This window comes from Leptinotarsa decemlineata, unplaced genomic scaffold (genome assembly GCF_025532065.1).
Source record: "Leptinotarsa decemlineata unplaced genomic scaffold, Ldec_3_MD MMD2_P_RNA_scaffold_12, whole genome shotgun sequence".
NCBI classification, from domain to species: domain Eukaryota; kingdom Metazoa; phylum Arthropoda; class Insecta; order Coleoptera; family Chrysomelidae; genus Leptinotarsa; species Leptinotarsa decemlineata.
The window spans coordinates 8,505,807-8,522,104 of record NW_027412526.1 but is presented as its reverse complement, the minus strand read 5'-3'; the positions used below and the strand labels follow the sequence as shown (position 1 = coordinate 8,522,104).

Sequence of the window (16,298 nt, the reverse complement as noted above, 5' to 3'; positions counted from 1 at the left end):
AGTTGTTTTCTGATGGGCGTCAGTTCATTCAACCTACTGTGTAGGTATATCTTACCTTTAGATTTATTTACTATCTTCTACAACGTGGGGTCCTAACAACTAAGACCCTAAAGAGACGGGATGGGATCAAAGGATTCAGTATCCAAAGGATCCAAAGGAACCAAAGGATCTTTTTTGTGGATTTTGGGTAGTCCATACAAGTGAGGGGGCTTACTGTGGTGCGGTGTTAGCGATGATCTCTCTTTTTCCGAAAAATAGACATGATGTTTTTTCAAAGTCTGGTACAACTTCCTTTCAATTGATGCAATAGGGTCTCTTACGATCTTCGTGTATTTTCCTTTGTGAAGCACCTCTTCGATCTTCTGTTCGTAGAGATCAGTATCCATCACAACAGTAGCGTTTCCCTTATCTGCAGGTAAGATCTTGACGGTGTTGTCTCTACGTAGTCCGTTCAGGGCTCTTCGTTTTTCATTACTGACGTTAGAAGTTGTAACTGGTTCTCGATCTAGCTGTTCTCTGATTTTCCATCTGAATTCTTCTGCCTCGATCTGATCTATAAGGGAACTGGTGGATTCTACTGCAGTTATTATTTCCAAAGTGGGCACAAATGTTGGTGCAATAGCGAAGTTTGGAGCTTTCCTCAACAAAGATTCCTCTATATCCTTGAGCGGGCGGGAACTCATGTTGATGACGTTGGTGGCTTCAAAGTTGTCCGGTTTTTGTTCTGCATTTGATCATTGTTTCCTCACCAACTTTCCCCACTTCCTGTTGTGGGTATTCTCCATGAATGAACTGATGAAAAAACTTTTTAATATTTTCCATCCTCCGTACAGTGCTCAAGTTTTACAAGAATAATAATTTTCGAAATGTCTGTTTTTTAAAGTATCTCAATCAACACAACTGAGGGTCCATAATCAGTCATTTTGAATCCTTGTACCCTAATCATACTTACTGTGAGGATGATCCTTATAACTAGTTATTGGCAACCCAGTAATTCCTAATGAAGTTATCCCATGATTGTTAAGCCTCATAATTGAGGAATGGAAACGAAATCACTCTCTAGTACCCAAAAAAGATAAATGAGGGTGTATAACCCGAACTGGAAATGAACCGGGACGAATGATAAATCTACTACTTCACCCCAAGGCAACAAGAAACAATGGAATTACAGGAATTACGGCGATTATCACTTGTCTGCGTTACTATAACTCTTCATCTGTTTCAGCAAATGGATTTCTAGGCTGGAGTTGAATGAACATAGGAACGTTACGTTTTGAGGGTTTGGCTAACATAATAGAAATGATTATTCTTGTGAAGGAAATTAACGTTCAAAAATCACACATTGCTACCGACACCCAAGTTGACTTGGGTGTCATGTCATATAACAATATGTCATCAGCGAGGTCACCCTGTATATGTATTGAAATTCACAGACTTGACAGGAAACAAGTACAAAACAGTGGGAAATATAAATTTCAAGATTTGTGTACCAAATTTCATTAATTTTCAAAAAACAGACAACCGATATAGGTTATAAATAAATGTCGAATGAAAACATAATGCTATCTGTTATGTTAAATTGGAAAAGACATAATAAACTTATTGTAAATATTTAGGAATTATGTAAAATTCGAAAATTATTGTTGTAAACCATTTTCTTAGATACGGACATCAAGTGATGCTTTTGAAGGATATTTATATTTAGACATAAATAAGGTTAACCATTTCTGTACATAATTGTTAAGTGAAGATGTACTTAAAGAAATGGTAGCAATAATAACATCCGAAACGAACACTATAATTATAATGAAAATTGAAATGAAGTGATTTATATACACAAAAAAATCAATTGTGCAATAAATTTTCGAATTAGAGTCCTTCCATTTCGAGACAAATAATGGGCCAATAAGATGGCCTGCAAGATCACCAGATCTTATCATTTTGATCTATCCTCTATGGGGGACATCGAAAAATAGGATTTACGCTGGCAGAGAGATAGAAAATGTGGAAGACTCGAGATTGAGGATTTTAATGATTTCGCAACAATGCAGCAAATAAGTGTATTAAGGGCAATGAATAATATGAAAAACCGCATCAAAAAATGTCTCGAAATGAAAGGACTCCAAGTTGAACATTTATTGCGTCATTAATTTTTGTGTGTATATAAATTACTTCATTTCAATTTTCATTACAATTATTGTGTTAGTTTCGGATGTTATTATTGCTATCATTTTTTTTTCTGCTTATTAAAACACATATAATATATTTTTGATGTAGATATGTTTCAGATGATCATTAAAGGTTTCCTTATTCGAAGTTCAGTGTAGAAAACGATCAGAGCAATAGAAAAAATATGAATAGGTATTTGAAAATGAAAAAAAAACTCTCGAAAAAATCAACGGTACATAGGGAGACGTGAAAGTTGCTATTGTGTTTTTATTCAACTCAGTCAACCAATTTCTAGGGCCGTAATTCAAAAGGGAATATGTCACATAATTATAATCGAATATTACCGAAACATCCCGAAATATAAAATTTAATTTAATTTCTCAGTATGAAGTGAACGTCTAAAATTTAATTTATCAGTATGAAGTGAACGTCTATGATCCAAAAACTACAACAAAAAATTCAGGTCCATTTTTAAAAACTCAAAGATGGGGTGGCCCAAGTCAGATGACACCCTGTATAAAAGATTCATGGACATATTCTGATAGCCCACATCAAATACCAATAGCAAAATATGGAAAGATTTTCAATATGTCTGCGAATTAAGAAGATATAGGCAAAAACATTATTTGGGATTTTTCTGTTTTTCCTATATATTTCCAGAACCAAAAGAGCTACATTCGATTTTTCCACTTCATTGAATAGGTCTCTAAAATACGCAACTTTGCCACAATTTAACCGACACTCTATCTCTTATCGTTTACGAGATCCCCATGTACAGAATCAAATTTGAATAGCCCTGTATATATAGTACTGATTTAGTTAAGAACAAAACTTGGAAAATATCTTTGGGTGATCAGTAGAACGGAAGTGTACTCTCATGACACAAGTTATTCCAATATTTCGATAAAATTCATCAATATCTTCAAAGAAGAGCTACAAAATTTCTATGATGATGGTACAATATAAAATTATTATAGAAGGCTCCACGTACAGTCAGTGAGGATGGCCATGTCGAAAAGAATAGTACATTTAAACGATTAAAACATACAATTTAACAAGTCACTACATTGAAAGAGGTTGACTTCTCACATATATAAAGATGATTATTGAAATAATTCCCTGAAAATTGTTTGTTTCAAAATTATGGGTTACCGGTAAAACGCATGTGGTTGAAGGACAAAGAGAGAGACAACAAACAATTGAAACTGACAGCTGTCATGTGATTCAGTATGAGAAATGTTTGTTTGTTTGTCTATGTTAAAACCATGGAACAAATGAGAACTGTTATGGTGCAAGTGTAATCAGAGACATCTACTGTTATATAAGCAAATCAGTGGGGATACCCAATATCACATGCATCAAATTTGATTTCAATTGTTTAAATGTAATATTGTTACTGATATTTTCAAGTGAAACAGTCAATGTTCCACAATCCTCAATGGGAAATGATCTACAAGACTGTTCTCATCTTCATCTAGATTTATTCGTGATCGAAAACTTTCACCTGAATTCTCTCACGTAATTCAGAAAAACTATTTACCGTGGTCATTTGTTTATTTCAGAACCGAAACCAAATGTTCACCATCAGATTTTCCGTCGATCCTTAACAAGTTTTTCGATTTATCAGCCTTCATCAAATCATATCTCGAACTTCCCATGAATACGAAATCAATCGAGCCGAATAACTCGGCACTTAACAGCGGAAGTGCGGCGCATTGTACCGGAAACAAGGACGGAAAACAGAGAGGGAGAACGCGGCCTCTCCAACAAGTGAGGCCGAAATGAATTATAAATGAGTTGTAAGAACCGACTTGCGCTACCCTCCGATGTTTTTATACTTTCGTGGCCCCTCCGTATATAGGCTCAACGAATTTCTAAATTTTAAGCTTTATATTTGACGGTAATGCGAAGAGTGAGGTTTGCTCTTACACAGACATCGGAATCCCCTCCACCTCCTCCTCGTTCGCCTCTTGGATTATACTTATTGCCCTAATAACAGTCTCCGCTCTAATGGTTCTTGATGGAAGGAGTTGTTAAATTAACGTAAGCGTAATATTACTTTATAGGTTGGAAAGCATTACGGTATTAGAAGTTTAAATGCTCGGAAACAACTTCAATCTGATTTTTCTCATTCGTGCCACGATTTGATAACGTAGGGGAAGTACAGACAAAATGACAGTACAAAATGCCACACCCGGTTATTTTCAAAACCGTCGGGCTTCAGCGCAGCGTTTGACATCGTACCACGAATTCTTCACTCAAGATGAGGGACTGCCAATGGGATCGCCACTTTCACCAGTCATAGCCAACATATATATGGAGTGGTTCGAAACTCTAGCCATTGACAAATCCCACAAGAAACCCCGAGTGTGGTTGAGATACGTTGACCACACCTCCTTAGTATGGAACGATGGGAATACAGAACGAGACATCTTTCTGAAGCACATCAATAGCATGAAATCTTCCATCGCCTTCGCAATGGAAAAGGAAATCCACAACGAATTACAAATCTTAGACGTATTGATGAAGAGGACCAATGCTAACTGGGTAACATCTGTATACCGAAAACCCACTCACAAGGGACAGTATCTAAATCACGAATACAACCACCATTAATCTACCAAAAAGGGAATCATCAAGAATCTAGTGAATCGTGCTTTTAAACTCTGCAATACAAAAGAAGGTCTCGAGAAAGAACTAGGCATCATCGAAAAAAAGATCTTCAACGGAATGATTACTCCGAAGTGATAGTGGGACAGTCTTTGACTAGAAGACAGCAAGAACCTCACGGAAAAGAGAAGCCGTTACAACCAATACTTGCCCTCTCCTATACTTGGGTCCAAGTACAACATCAGAACCTGCTTCAGATCCGAAAACACCGTCACTGTCACTCTCTTAAGGGTGATTGACAGGCCCCCGGGTGCAGACCATACGGCACTCACCCAATAAAGTTATCGGTCAACTACCCAATCCCACATCTGCGGGCAACAGGCGTTGGCCGCTAGATGTGTGGTGTCTCGCAAGAGCCCTGGACGGTTACTCATCCAATGTTGGAAAGGTAGCTTTCCTAACATGAGTGCCCCTCGGGGTAACGTAAGGGTATGCTGTGCAGACCACAGTTGTTGGCGAACCGCATTATCCCGCACCTACACGGACAACGGACGCGACGTCTTCGACATAAGATGTGTGGTAGAGGGTGCCCGAAAGAGTCCTCGACGGTTACTCATCAAACGTTGGAAAGGGAACTTTCCTAACATGAGTTCTGGGGGGGAGATGTACTGCCCACTCGCGGCTGGAGGCTAGCGAGCCTCATCTCCAACTAGCGTCGGCCTCTTAGGGGCAGCGGCTCCACTAGCGGGTAAAGGGATGGGAAGCCCCTTACTGGACACTGGACGGCTTATGCTGTTCCGTGATCCTCACCTGCTTCTGTATAGATCCCAGCGTTTGAGGTGTCGGGGCTTGCGGTCCTTCCAATGGGCACTAGTGTTCTAGTCTAGCCTTGGAGGGTACCAAGGCAGACGTTCGAGGTGTCGGACCCGGATGGACGGAGCTACTAGTATCCGAGCTTAGGATCTCGACTTGTCACTTCCGGGACAATATTCCCACTTGATTTGACAGGTTAGCGGAGGCAAGTGTGCGACGCGAGCACTATCTGGCGAAATAAGAGCGTAGTTAACTTGTACAAACGTTCGGTCGAATGCTGCCGATGGTCATGTCACTTAGTTGATGTAAGGAGGCAACTCCGGGTTCGGTGAGCGGTAGGAAGCCCTTCGAAATCCTGTTGGTTTGGATCGAGTGTCGGTACCACAAGGATTTCCCGAAATCAATATGGGAATGATCAAAAAGTACTAATTTATTTATCTTTTGATTTTCATGGAATTATTTTCCAGCAGCTTGACTGCATTAACCTTTCTCGATTTCATATCATTTCTAGAAACATGTGGATTCGTTTTCCGATGACATTTCATGTTAGCTTCCCAAATTTCTGCCACCGCAGTTGTCGGTTGATTGGTCAAACCACCAACACTGACATAAAAACTCGGCAAGTTGACTTGGGTGTCACACCAATAGGTGGTTCCACTTATGTTTCGCTTGCGTTTAGGCAGCTATTTTTATCAAGTACTTTCTTGGTTTTTCTCATTTTGTCTTCAATCGAGGACCACCTGCCTGGTACTGACGATGCCTAATAGGCTGAAACAGCTGTATACCGGTGGCTCTAAAATTGAAATCAATATGGGAATCATCAAAAAGTACTAATTTATTTATCTGTATATGTACTTGGCTGCACCGCGCTGATGAGGCCAATAGCCAGAAACACGTGTCCGCGGTTTGCCCCCCTTTTTTGAGTGTTGTGTCCACAAATTGTTTAATTTTTGATTTATATCATGCACACTCGATAAAATCTCTATTTGTATTTATCCTGGACCCGGATGTCACGCAGGTAGCTATAGCTGCCTCCGTGGTCATGTTAGATGTAGCCTGGGAATTCTAGGTCTTCTAACTGGAACCACAAATGTGCGGTTGGCTCCTGTTGTTGACTCCGTGCGTTAGTGTTGTTTCTTGATTTCGGCAAACAAGTGTTTCCCATCTTTACACTTGGCTGCACCGCGCTGATGAGGCCAATAGCCAGAAACACGTGTCCGCGGTTTGCCCCCCTTTTTTGAGTGTTGTGTCCACAAATTGTTTAATTTTTGATATATATATATATATATATATATATATATATATATATATATAGAATAGAGTGTGGTGAATGCTCTGCAGTATATAAAGGCCAAACCGGTAGAAATATTGACGTAAGGCTCCGTGAAGACGTCTGTTTGGACAAAAAATCTACAATGTATGAACATCTTCGACAATCAAAACACAAGATAAGTAAAAATAACCTCAAACTCCTATACATTTGTAATAAAGGGAAAAAAATAATTTGTTGGAAGCCATGGAAATTACCAAACCAACTAAAAACCAGAAATATATACCGCCTAACGAGCAACTCGATTTATATATGTCTCCACTATTGAATTTATAAGTTTAACAACCCTTATAATATTCGATGCTAAATTTTAAAGTTGGCACCCTGGTTGGTTCAACTACCTGCTCTTCCATCTTACCTGAAAACTCACGATAAACCCGAGTTTTCAAATTTCACATTTCAGTTTTATACTTGATAATGGGGTTAAACCCGAAACCGGTCGTATAAATAAAATTAACGAGTGGTGATTAGACGAAAGTGTTTTTATTCATTTCATTAAAATAGTTCAGTCATCACTCGAAGATGATTGTGGATACCAACAATCGAAACGTCATGAAGTAACTTGGTTTGTAATCTTTTTAATTTTTCATTTTATTTTCAACTGTTCAATTTTTTTAATTTTTTGCTCTTTTCATTTTGTTATTTCATTTCACGATTTATTGCTTGATATGATTAGTATTTTCAGCTATTCATTTCAATTTTTATTTAAAATTGTTTTTTCAAAGATTTCAAATTACTTATACAATGAAAGTTCGAACTAGCAAAATTCACCATGAAACATGTCAACCAATTTTGAATAAAAGTAAAACTAGCCATATTTACAAACCTACAAAATTTCTAGGACCATCGCCTCAGTCGTGCCCGTGTATCAGGAACAAACGTGTTTACTTCGCATAAAAGTTTTTATATACATGACTTTCTTGTCATTTCTCGTTAACTTTCGCACTTTGCAGTTTTTCTAAAGAATTGAAATTATACCCCCGGCCATGAGTGGAATTTTTGAAAGGGTTATTTATTCGCAAATTATTGAATATTTCAATAATAATCATCTCTTATCACCATCGCTATGTGGTTCTCAGCAGAACTCCAGTAGAGGTACAGCTCTTGCTACTGTTACACAAGATATTATTGAGGGATTCAATAAGGGAATGATTAGTACTCTGGTTTTACTAGATTTTTCGAAAGTATTCGATACCATCAATCATAAGCTGCATGAAACTCAAATATTTTGGTTTTGATAGTGCTGCCTTATTTCTCATCTGTCTTACTCACCGGGTATATATCAAAAAGCTTTTGTTGATGGTCACTACTCCTCATATCTTGATATTCTATCTAGAGAACCCCAGGGTTCCATTTCGGGGCCTTTATCGTTCATCATTTATACTACTGACATCTCGTCCATCGAAAATTGTAAAATACAGGCTTATGCTGATGACATATATGCATTTTATTAAACTTAGTTTGGAGATCTTACTTGTCATGGAATATACGAATAGCCAAGTCAAGCTGCCAGCAAAACGATATAGCTTCTTCGTAAGTATGTTAGCCAAACATTAGCACTGTTTTCCAAAGATAACCTGCTCCTGGAGGGGCATACATGTCTCCCTTCCAACAATGATGCCATTACAGAATGATTTCTGTTGTAGGCTTCCGGAGAGGGAATGAGAAAGATTTCTGCTGTAGGCAGAATATGGAAGATTGAGGGTGGAACTAAAGGTAGAATTCGTTCAAATTGACATGTCCTTTTGTTTAATAGGTTCCTTACCGTAGATAATAGATGGCCTTATTATATTAGATTGTGAAAATCGAGATATATTACAAATATCCGCTAGTCATTGGGCATGTTATATCTTCAGATGGGAATTTATTCGTGTCTTTTATTTTAGTTTCTAGAATCCACAATTGTATTGAGCTGATCCACCTGCTCAGGAAAAGATAACAAAAACTTCTGAGGCTAGTCGTAAGAATTCAAATAGATAGAAACGGTTTTAACCGAAAGTGAGAGGAAACTGACATAAATGAAGTCTGACTACCTGCACCTAATTGCTAACGTATCAGGACATTCAGATCGACCAATGGGAATAAAACAACGCCCACCACCAATGGAATAATACCGTAGACCCAAACAAATAATGTAATATCTGCTATTAGAATCTCAAAAGCTCTTCGTACGTTTCCTCATCGCAACTGATGAATTTTACCGCAGTAGTAGACGAAATGTCAGACATGAAAACCTGCAGATCACGTCCAACAACTCCGAAAAATTACTTTGATTTAGATATTTTCGGTTGTGATAGGTTACATTCGTTGATCATTTTTTTCTGTATCATCTGATAATGCCAATAAATTTTCATTCTTTAAGTTATTGTTGTAGTAGATATTGCTGACTCATATTCTTACTGCCATATTGAATACCGACTATCAAAAGAAAGATTTTATTAGGAGAAGCTGAGAAAACATTCAAATCAACAGTTTTGAAGGTATCAATTCGAGGCACATGCAAAAACGTTTTTGAAATTCTTTTGAAATTCATCAAAGCTATTTGCTTTCAACACTGAAGCAGCATTTTCACATAATTCAACATGCAGAAATCCATTATATTTTTCTATAAACCTATCATGCTAGTTGTAATCTGAGTTTGTGGCTTTGGAACAAAAAATATATTTCAATTTCCCGTGTTAGGAATCACACGTTGAAAAGTAAGACCTCGTTAGTCCTTAGCTCGCACAAGTTTCGACTCTAGAGAGTTATCGTTCGTAGGGGACGACAGATAGTTAACGGAAAAACAGATTTTAACAGAGATTTTAATAGAATTTGAATAAAGTCTGAACTGATGAGAACTGAAAAAGAGATTTTTTTTTATTTTTCCATGCTTGAAAAATGAAAAAAAATAGATTTTCGAATGAAAATTTTCAAATTAATAGGATGACTATGAAAATAAAACTTGCACCGGAAAATTGAGAGTGATATGTATGAATGGTGTGGGGTGTACAATGGAAAGAAAATAACTCATTTTTCGGTAGACTCACATTGTGCCTCGGTGACCACGAATTGCACATGATCGAAGCATCTTCTAGTATTCGACTCTGAAAAAAATGGAAAACAATATTACTCAAGTGCATTATTGCAAAAATGTTATGGATTAACAAAGATCTTTTCTCGACAAAAAGGGTTTTTTTTTCAATTCTATCAGTGATATCAGAAAGCATGGAGAAATCCATAAACCACCATATCCTCAAATATTCAGAAGGCTTCAACATTTTGAGCGATCATCAATATGGCTTTTGGAAACAAAGATCAATAGGCCACCTTCTATCGTATGTCACCCATATTTGGAATAACGCAATCGAGAAACATGGAGAGTTAAGTGCTGTCGCGCTTGATATTTCTAAGGCCTTTGACCGTTGGTCGCATGTGATTTTGCTGGCCAAACTTCGATGCTATAGCTCAGGGGTCTCCAAACTACGGCCCGCGGGCCAAATCCGGCCCGCCAGTGTCATCAATCCGGCCCGCGACAGCCAATGATTTACTGTCATAAATCTGGCCCGCGACAGCCGATGATTACCTAATTGTTGTTACTATTGCTGTTATAAGTTGAAGAAGAAAACACAGAATGATAATTACTCGGTTTTATTTACTTGCAAGGTAAAATTTAACGACAGAAATGATGACGAAGAAAACTTAACTTGAGTATATAAGTTTAAGCATATTAATAACTAACAAATAATTGAAATGAATCACAGTAAAATAAAAACACTAATGAGATTTATGTAATTGTGATTTTCCACCGACAATACTCTGTAGATGTGGATCAATTTTACTTGTAACAATCATCAAAAAAGATATAAGATACTCATCGGTTAATTGAGATCGGTAAACATTCTTTGTGTACTTCATCTTGGAAAACGTTTTCTCACACAAGTAAGTAGTACCAAAAACAGAAAACAACACACGAGCAAATTTATGCAAATTATCAAATTGTTCCAGTGGAAGACTGTTATAAAATTCCGACAAAGATGAATTTTGATATTTGTTCTTAAGCATATCACTGCACCGTAAGTCAATAATATCCATTTGGACTTCCGATGCCAGGGTTTCAATGTCAAAATCAAAAGGATTTTGAAAAAGCTTAATTTCATTCGCAATGACATCAAAATCTGAAAAACGAGTATAAAAATTTATCTTCACAGCACTAAAAGTTTCGATTGCAAAATTGACGGGAAATTCAGTCTCTGTAGTGTGGCTGAATATTTCACATGTTTCAAAATGTGTGAAACATTTTTTACGTAATTGCAATTGAAATAGTATTATTTTCAGCCTGAAGGATTTGGTATTGGTGTATAAATCAGGGAGGAGCTGATTTTTTCCTTGCAATCTCGAATTCAGTTCGTTCATATGATTTGTCAAATCGACATAGAAGGCTAACTTCCACGTCCATTCACTATTTTCTAAATCGGCAAATAGGCGCTTTCTCATTTAAAAAAAATCGATCTCTGCTCGAAGTTCAAAAAAGCGCTTAAGGACTTTTCCGCAACTAAGCCAGCGTACGGCAGTATGATATGGTAAATCATTGTCTCCAATCTGTTGAATAAACTCGCGGAATTGTCGGTGATTCAGCCCAGTGGATCTGATTAAGTTAACAACTGATATGACTGGTTTTAGAACTTCAGACATATCCAAACATTTTCCGCACAACGACTGTTGATGAATGATACAATGTAAGACTAATGGTTTTGAACCACCATAATTTTCTACAGCCTTTGACACAAGTGCAACCACTCCTTTATTTTTACCATACATATTTTTGCCTCCATCAGTTGTTATAGATTTCAAATTCATCCATCGAAGGTTCTTTTTTTATTAATGGTATTTTCAACTCTCTTAAAAATATCTGCCCCAGTTGTCGTGCCGTGAATAATATCAATATCAAGAAGTTCTTCATACACTTCATAGCTTTTATCTACTCCACGAATAAAAATCAACACCTGAACAGACACATCCGTTGACTCATCCAATGCTAGAGAAAACCACTCATGATGTCCATTTTTGTCAGATAGTCGAGATGATATATTTTCTGCGATGTCTTGCACCCTCCGAGCCACGGTGTTTGCTGAAAAACTGACACTTTTAAATAAATTTACCTTTTCGGGGCATATTTTTTCGGCTACTGCAATCAAGCATTCTTTTATCATTTCTCCATCAGTGAATGATTTGCCACGTTTTTCGATTTCAAGAGCCACACGAAAGCTGGCGCGAGTTGCAGACTCTTGTTCAATATTCGCTTTGGTAAACAAAGACTTACTTGGAGTACCTTTGAAGATATTTCGATTCATAGTGTCGTTTAATGTTATAGTCTTTGAGAACAGCTATGGTTTCATTATAAATCAAACATTACTGGACTCAATCACAAAATACTGAAAGTTCAATTTTTCTTGGAACGTTCTGCATTCACTGTCGATTTTTCGCTTCTTTTCCATACTAACAAATCACACATAAAAACAATAAGTCGAATCAAAATACTTTCATTGACGGGTGTTACTTTATTTCCCAATAGACAGTTTCGCTTCCTTCGCCTTTCCTACGTAGACTAACTCGCAGTTGCGCCGCTAGCTTTTTTATATGCAATTATTACTGCCATAGAGAGGTGATCGGAATACATTAGCTAGAACCAGAACTTTCTCGAACCGACGCGGTTATTACAAATATTTAATTACGCCTAATGCCACCTAGCGTGTAGCTGAAAAAGATTGTACATAGTACCACTACTCGCCACTAGATGTCGTTAAGTGTCACAATTCACAATAATAATTGAAATGCAAAAAATCGTAAGTTTGCTTAGGTCACGTACTTTGCGACTATCCTAGTGTAGAAATATAGTTAAGGGCAGAAATTGGCCCTTGGGACAAACTGAAAAAATCATTATGGCCCCTGCTATAGCTTGTCGGATCATTTTTGTGTATGGCTCCTCAGCTTTCTAAAAAACGTTCTCTGCAAGTGGTAGTCGATGGATATCTCTCGAATACTTCCACCATCAACGTTGGTGTTCCCCAGGGATCGATATTGTCCTCAACCCTCCTTTTACTGTATATCAACGACTCATTGGAAAAAACAAGAATTCAATATATTGCTTTGCTGACGATAGTACACTTGTCTCGTCATTACATTTGGATTCCAGACCATCGGCTGTGGATGCACATCTTCACCGGCAGCAGGAGGTTGAATATCTTAATGAGGATCTAGAAGTTATTTCAAATTGGGGTGAAATGAACCAGGTTCAACTCAATTTCAGAAAAATATGCATCGGTTTTCTTCAAAAAGATAAATGTCTCCGAACCGAAATTGCAGAGGCTGCTTCTCAAAAGCTTTGAACACTGTTACGAACCAGAAAACTGTACACACCTCAGCAAATTTTGATGCTTTATAAAGCTCAGATCAGATCTTCTTTGTAGTATTTTTATCGTGTATAAAGCTCTGCTCCTAATAATACTGCTGAATTCCATCCAGAAAAGAACCATCCACTTGATTGGAGACGTGAACCTCACTTGTAACCTTGATAGTCTGAAACATCGAATGAAGGTTGGAAATTTGTCTCTCTTCTATAGATACTTTCACGATAAGTGTTGAAGTGAATTTGCTCATTTGATTCCACCTGGAGTGATACATATCAGAAACACGCTATTACCTCCCTACCAGCTTTTCAACAGTGGAGATAGGAGTGGGTATCAAGAAATAAGAAAGGAGTGAACTTGCGAATCTTTTATTGATGAAAGTTATGGGAAAGTGAGCGTCGGTTAAATATAAAGAAAGACAGTTTTTTTAACAATAATAGACGGTAAAGAAAAAGTGTAACGAAGATTGTCAGTTCTAACTTCCGTGACCAATCTACAAAATTTGATTTATTCACAAGGAGGAATGAATGATATTGAAATGAAAGATTTTGTCACAATGATTTCCTCGTTGTATAATTCAACTGATGAATTATCTACCCTCTAGTATGCATACCATCGATTTACAATTGTTCAAAGGTAGCTGAGAAACAGTATTGAAATTTCAACACAATAGACTAAAACTAATATGATTGATACTAAGTAAAAGTAGATACTTTTCAGCTAGATGAAGTGGGTTACGCAGTAACGCGGACAGTTTTGGTAGAGTTACTTCTGTGATGCCAATACGTCCCGTTCAGACCAAAATGAACGATAAAAAGCAACAATTACCTTCTTTGAGTCATGAGGCTTACGATCATCCGCTCTTATGTCGCTACCAACAGTGGTGAGTCATCTAGTTGTCCAAAAATTGGAGGTTCGCCAACCGCTATTCTCAAAGTTGGGGAGAGTTTATGGGCGTTATCAGTTAGCAACGAACAAGCAAATGGTAAATGAAGGCGTAAAAATTCATACATGCCTGAACATAATTTCTTGCAAGCAAGAAGGTCGTATCAATAAAACACAAAATGTTTGTTCATACCTGAGATGGAGTGTGGCCTTTGATATGTTCGAGTTCTTCGACAAAGTAAACTTCAATTTGAAAGTTTCGAGTAATTCCAACATAAATCCCACGACAGTAGATAATTGATTATCTCCCTTGAGGTAAATCAATGATCGATTCAGAAAAACTTTGAAACCTTCTTTCAAATCCGCAAAATTGCGATGTTCTTCCCGTGTCTGTTCCAAAACCAAGAAAAGAAGAAAGATACGTTTTCTTTCTGAAGTTTCCAAATGTCGAAATGACATGAACTGTCATAAAAGACAGATGAATTGAATTGAAGAGCCTTGGGGCAAGTGTCTTAAGGCGAAACATCGGTGTATACCAGTGAGGGTGACAGTGTTCCATGTAAGTGTAATTTATTACCATTCATTCAAAGTAGAACTCATGTGAATGATATCTGATTTTTATTCCACAACGAATGTTCGAAACTCAACTGAGTAGAGAAAAGTATCTTCTGTATAATTCCGTGTTCATATAGAAGTATTTGTTTTTAGAAGTATTTGTGATTCAATGTTTATATGAAAGTGGCTGTTTCAGAAGAACTTTCTTTCAGTTTGTGTCTGAAAATTACTTCTTTGCATGATCTACACATCCATGTATAGAGTTACTTATTCTCAAATTGATTACTTCCTTCCTTTCTTTGGAAGATTCCCTCATCCCTTTTTTGTATCAAGATGGAGTAGTAGAAAGCCAAAAACTTTCTTTCCAAAAAATTAATCACTCCTAAAAATATAACCCCTTCAATTAAAATAAGATTCCTCTTGGCTGGGATTAAATCAATTAAGTGAATGAATGTCACTACGATGTCAACGATGACATAAGCAGATTAAGCTTATTCCATGACATTGAAAAGTCGTAATTCATGAATGAATTGTGTGTATTTTCTATAATGTTATCCAATTTGGTACTGAAGAGCCTTTGGGCAAGTGTCTTAAGACGAAACATCGGTGTATACCAGTGAGGGTGACAGTGTTCCATGTGAGTGCAATTTATTACCATTCATTCAAAGTAGAACTCATGTGAATGATATCTGATTTTTATTTGAAACACAAACTGAGTAGAGAAAAGTATCTTCTGTATAATTCAGTGTTCATATAGAAGTATTTGTTTCGAAAGAATTTTTTTTTCTTTCGTGTAATTCAATGTTTGTATGAAAGTAGCTGTTTCAGGACGACTTTCTTTCAGTTTGTGTGTGAAAGTTACTTCTTTGCATGATCTACACATCCATGTATAGAGTTACTTATTTTCGAATTGATTACTTCCTTCCTTTCTTTGGAAGATTTCCTCATCCCTTTTTTGTAATCAAGATGGAGTAGTATAATTCCAAAAACTTTCTTTCCCAAAAAAACAGATGAATTATTTGTAGAAAAAACGATATCTTATAAATAAACTTTGTGAATCTGCCGATTCCAGCAAAGATACGAAGACTCGTTTCATATTCCTGGCATATACAGGGTCATAATAAATCGTAATACGAAATAAATTATTTTTGTTATATTTTAAGTAAACTATGAACTATGTGGAATTTTATAGACTTTCCCCTTCTCCATTATAAAGTCTACTGGGGGTTTACTAAAAATTGAGGTATTGATTTCGAAACCGTAACAACGCGACGGACTGTGGCTGCTCATCGTTTTGAGGTTTAACTCATTCCTGTAGTGCTTGTGTTTTTTCTGTTAGAAAAATTGGACAGTGGGTGGCTCTCCCGCTGGTGTTAACGAGTAGCTCTCCGCTCAACAGATTTTAGCTTTAGCCTCCGTCTATGACGTTTCGCTTCCTGTTGAGGCTCATGCCAAAGTTCTCTTTGAGGTGTGATTTCTTTTATTGTTTTATCTCATTTAACGTATATAAACGTATGTCAGTTGTCCGGAATCTCTTGGAAAAAGTT

The 16,298-nt window shown here is 37.0% G+C and overlaps 1 protein-coding gene across 1 annotated transcript in view; it reads right to left on the bottom strand.

Annotated features, from left to right (window-relative positions):
- The window catches only part of acj6 (abnormal chemosensory protein 6), a 154,548-nt gene that overhangs the window by 53,022 nt on the left and 85,228 nt on the right, over positions 1-16,298 (bottom strand). The window contains exon 2 of the mRNA XM_074173680.1: positions 9,952-10,008. Coding sequence (XP_074029781.1) covers positions 9,952-10,008 — 57 coding nt within the window. The remainder of the gene's footprint in view (positions 1-9,951; positions 10,009-16,298) is intronic.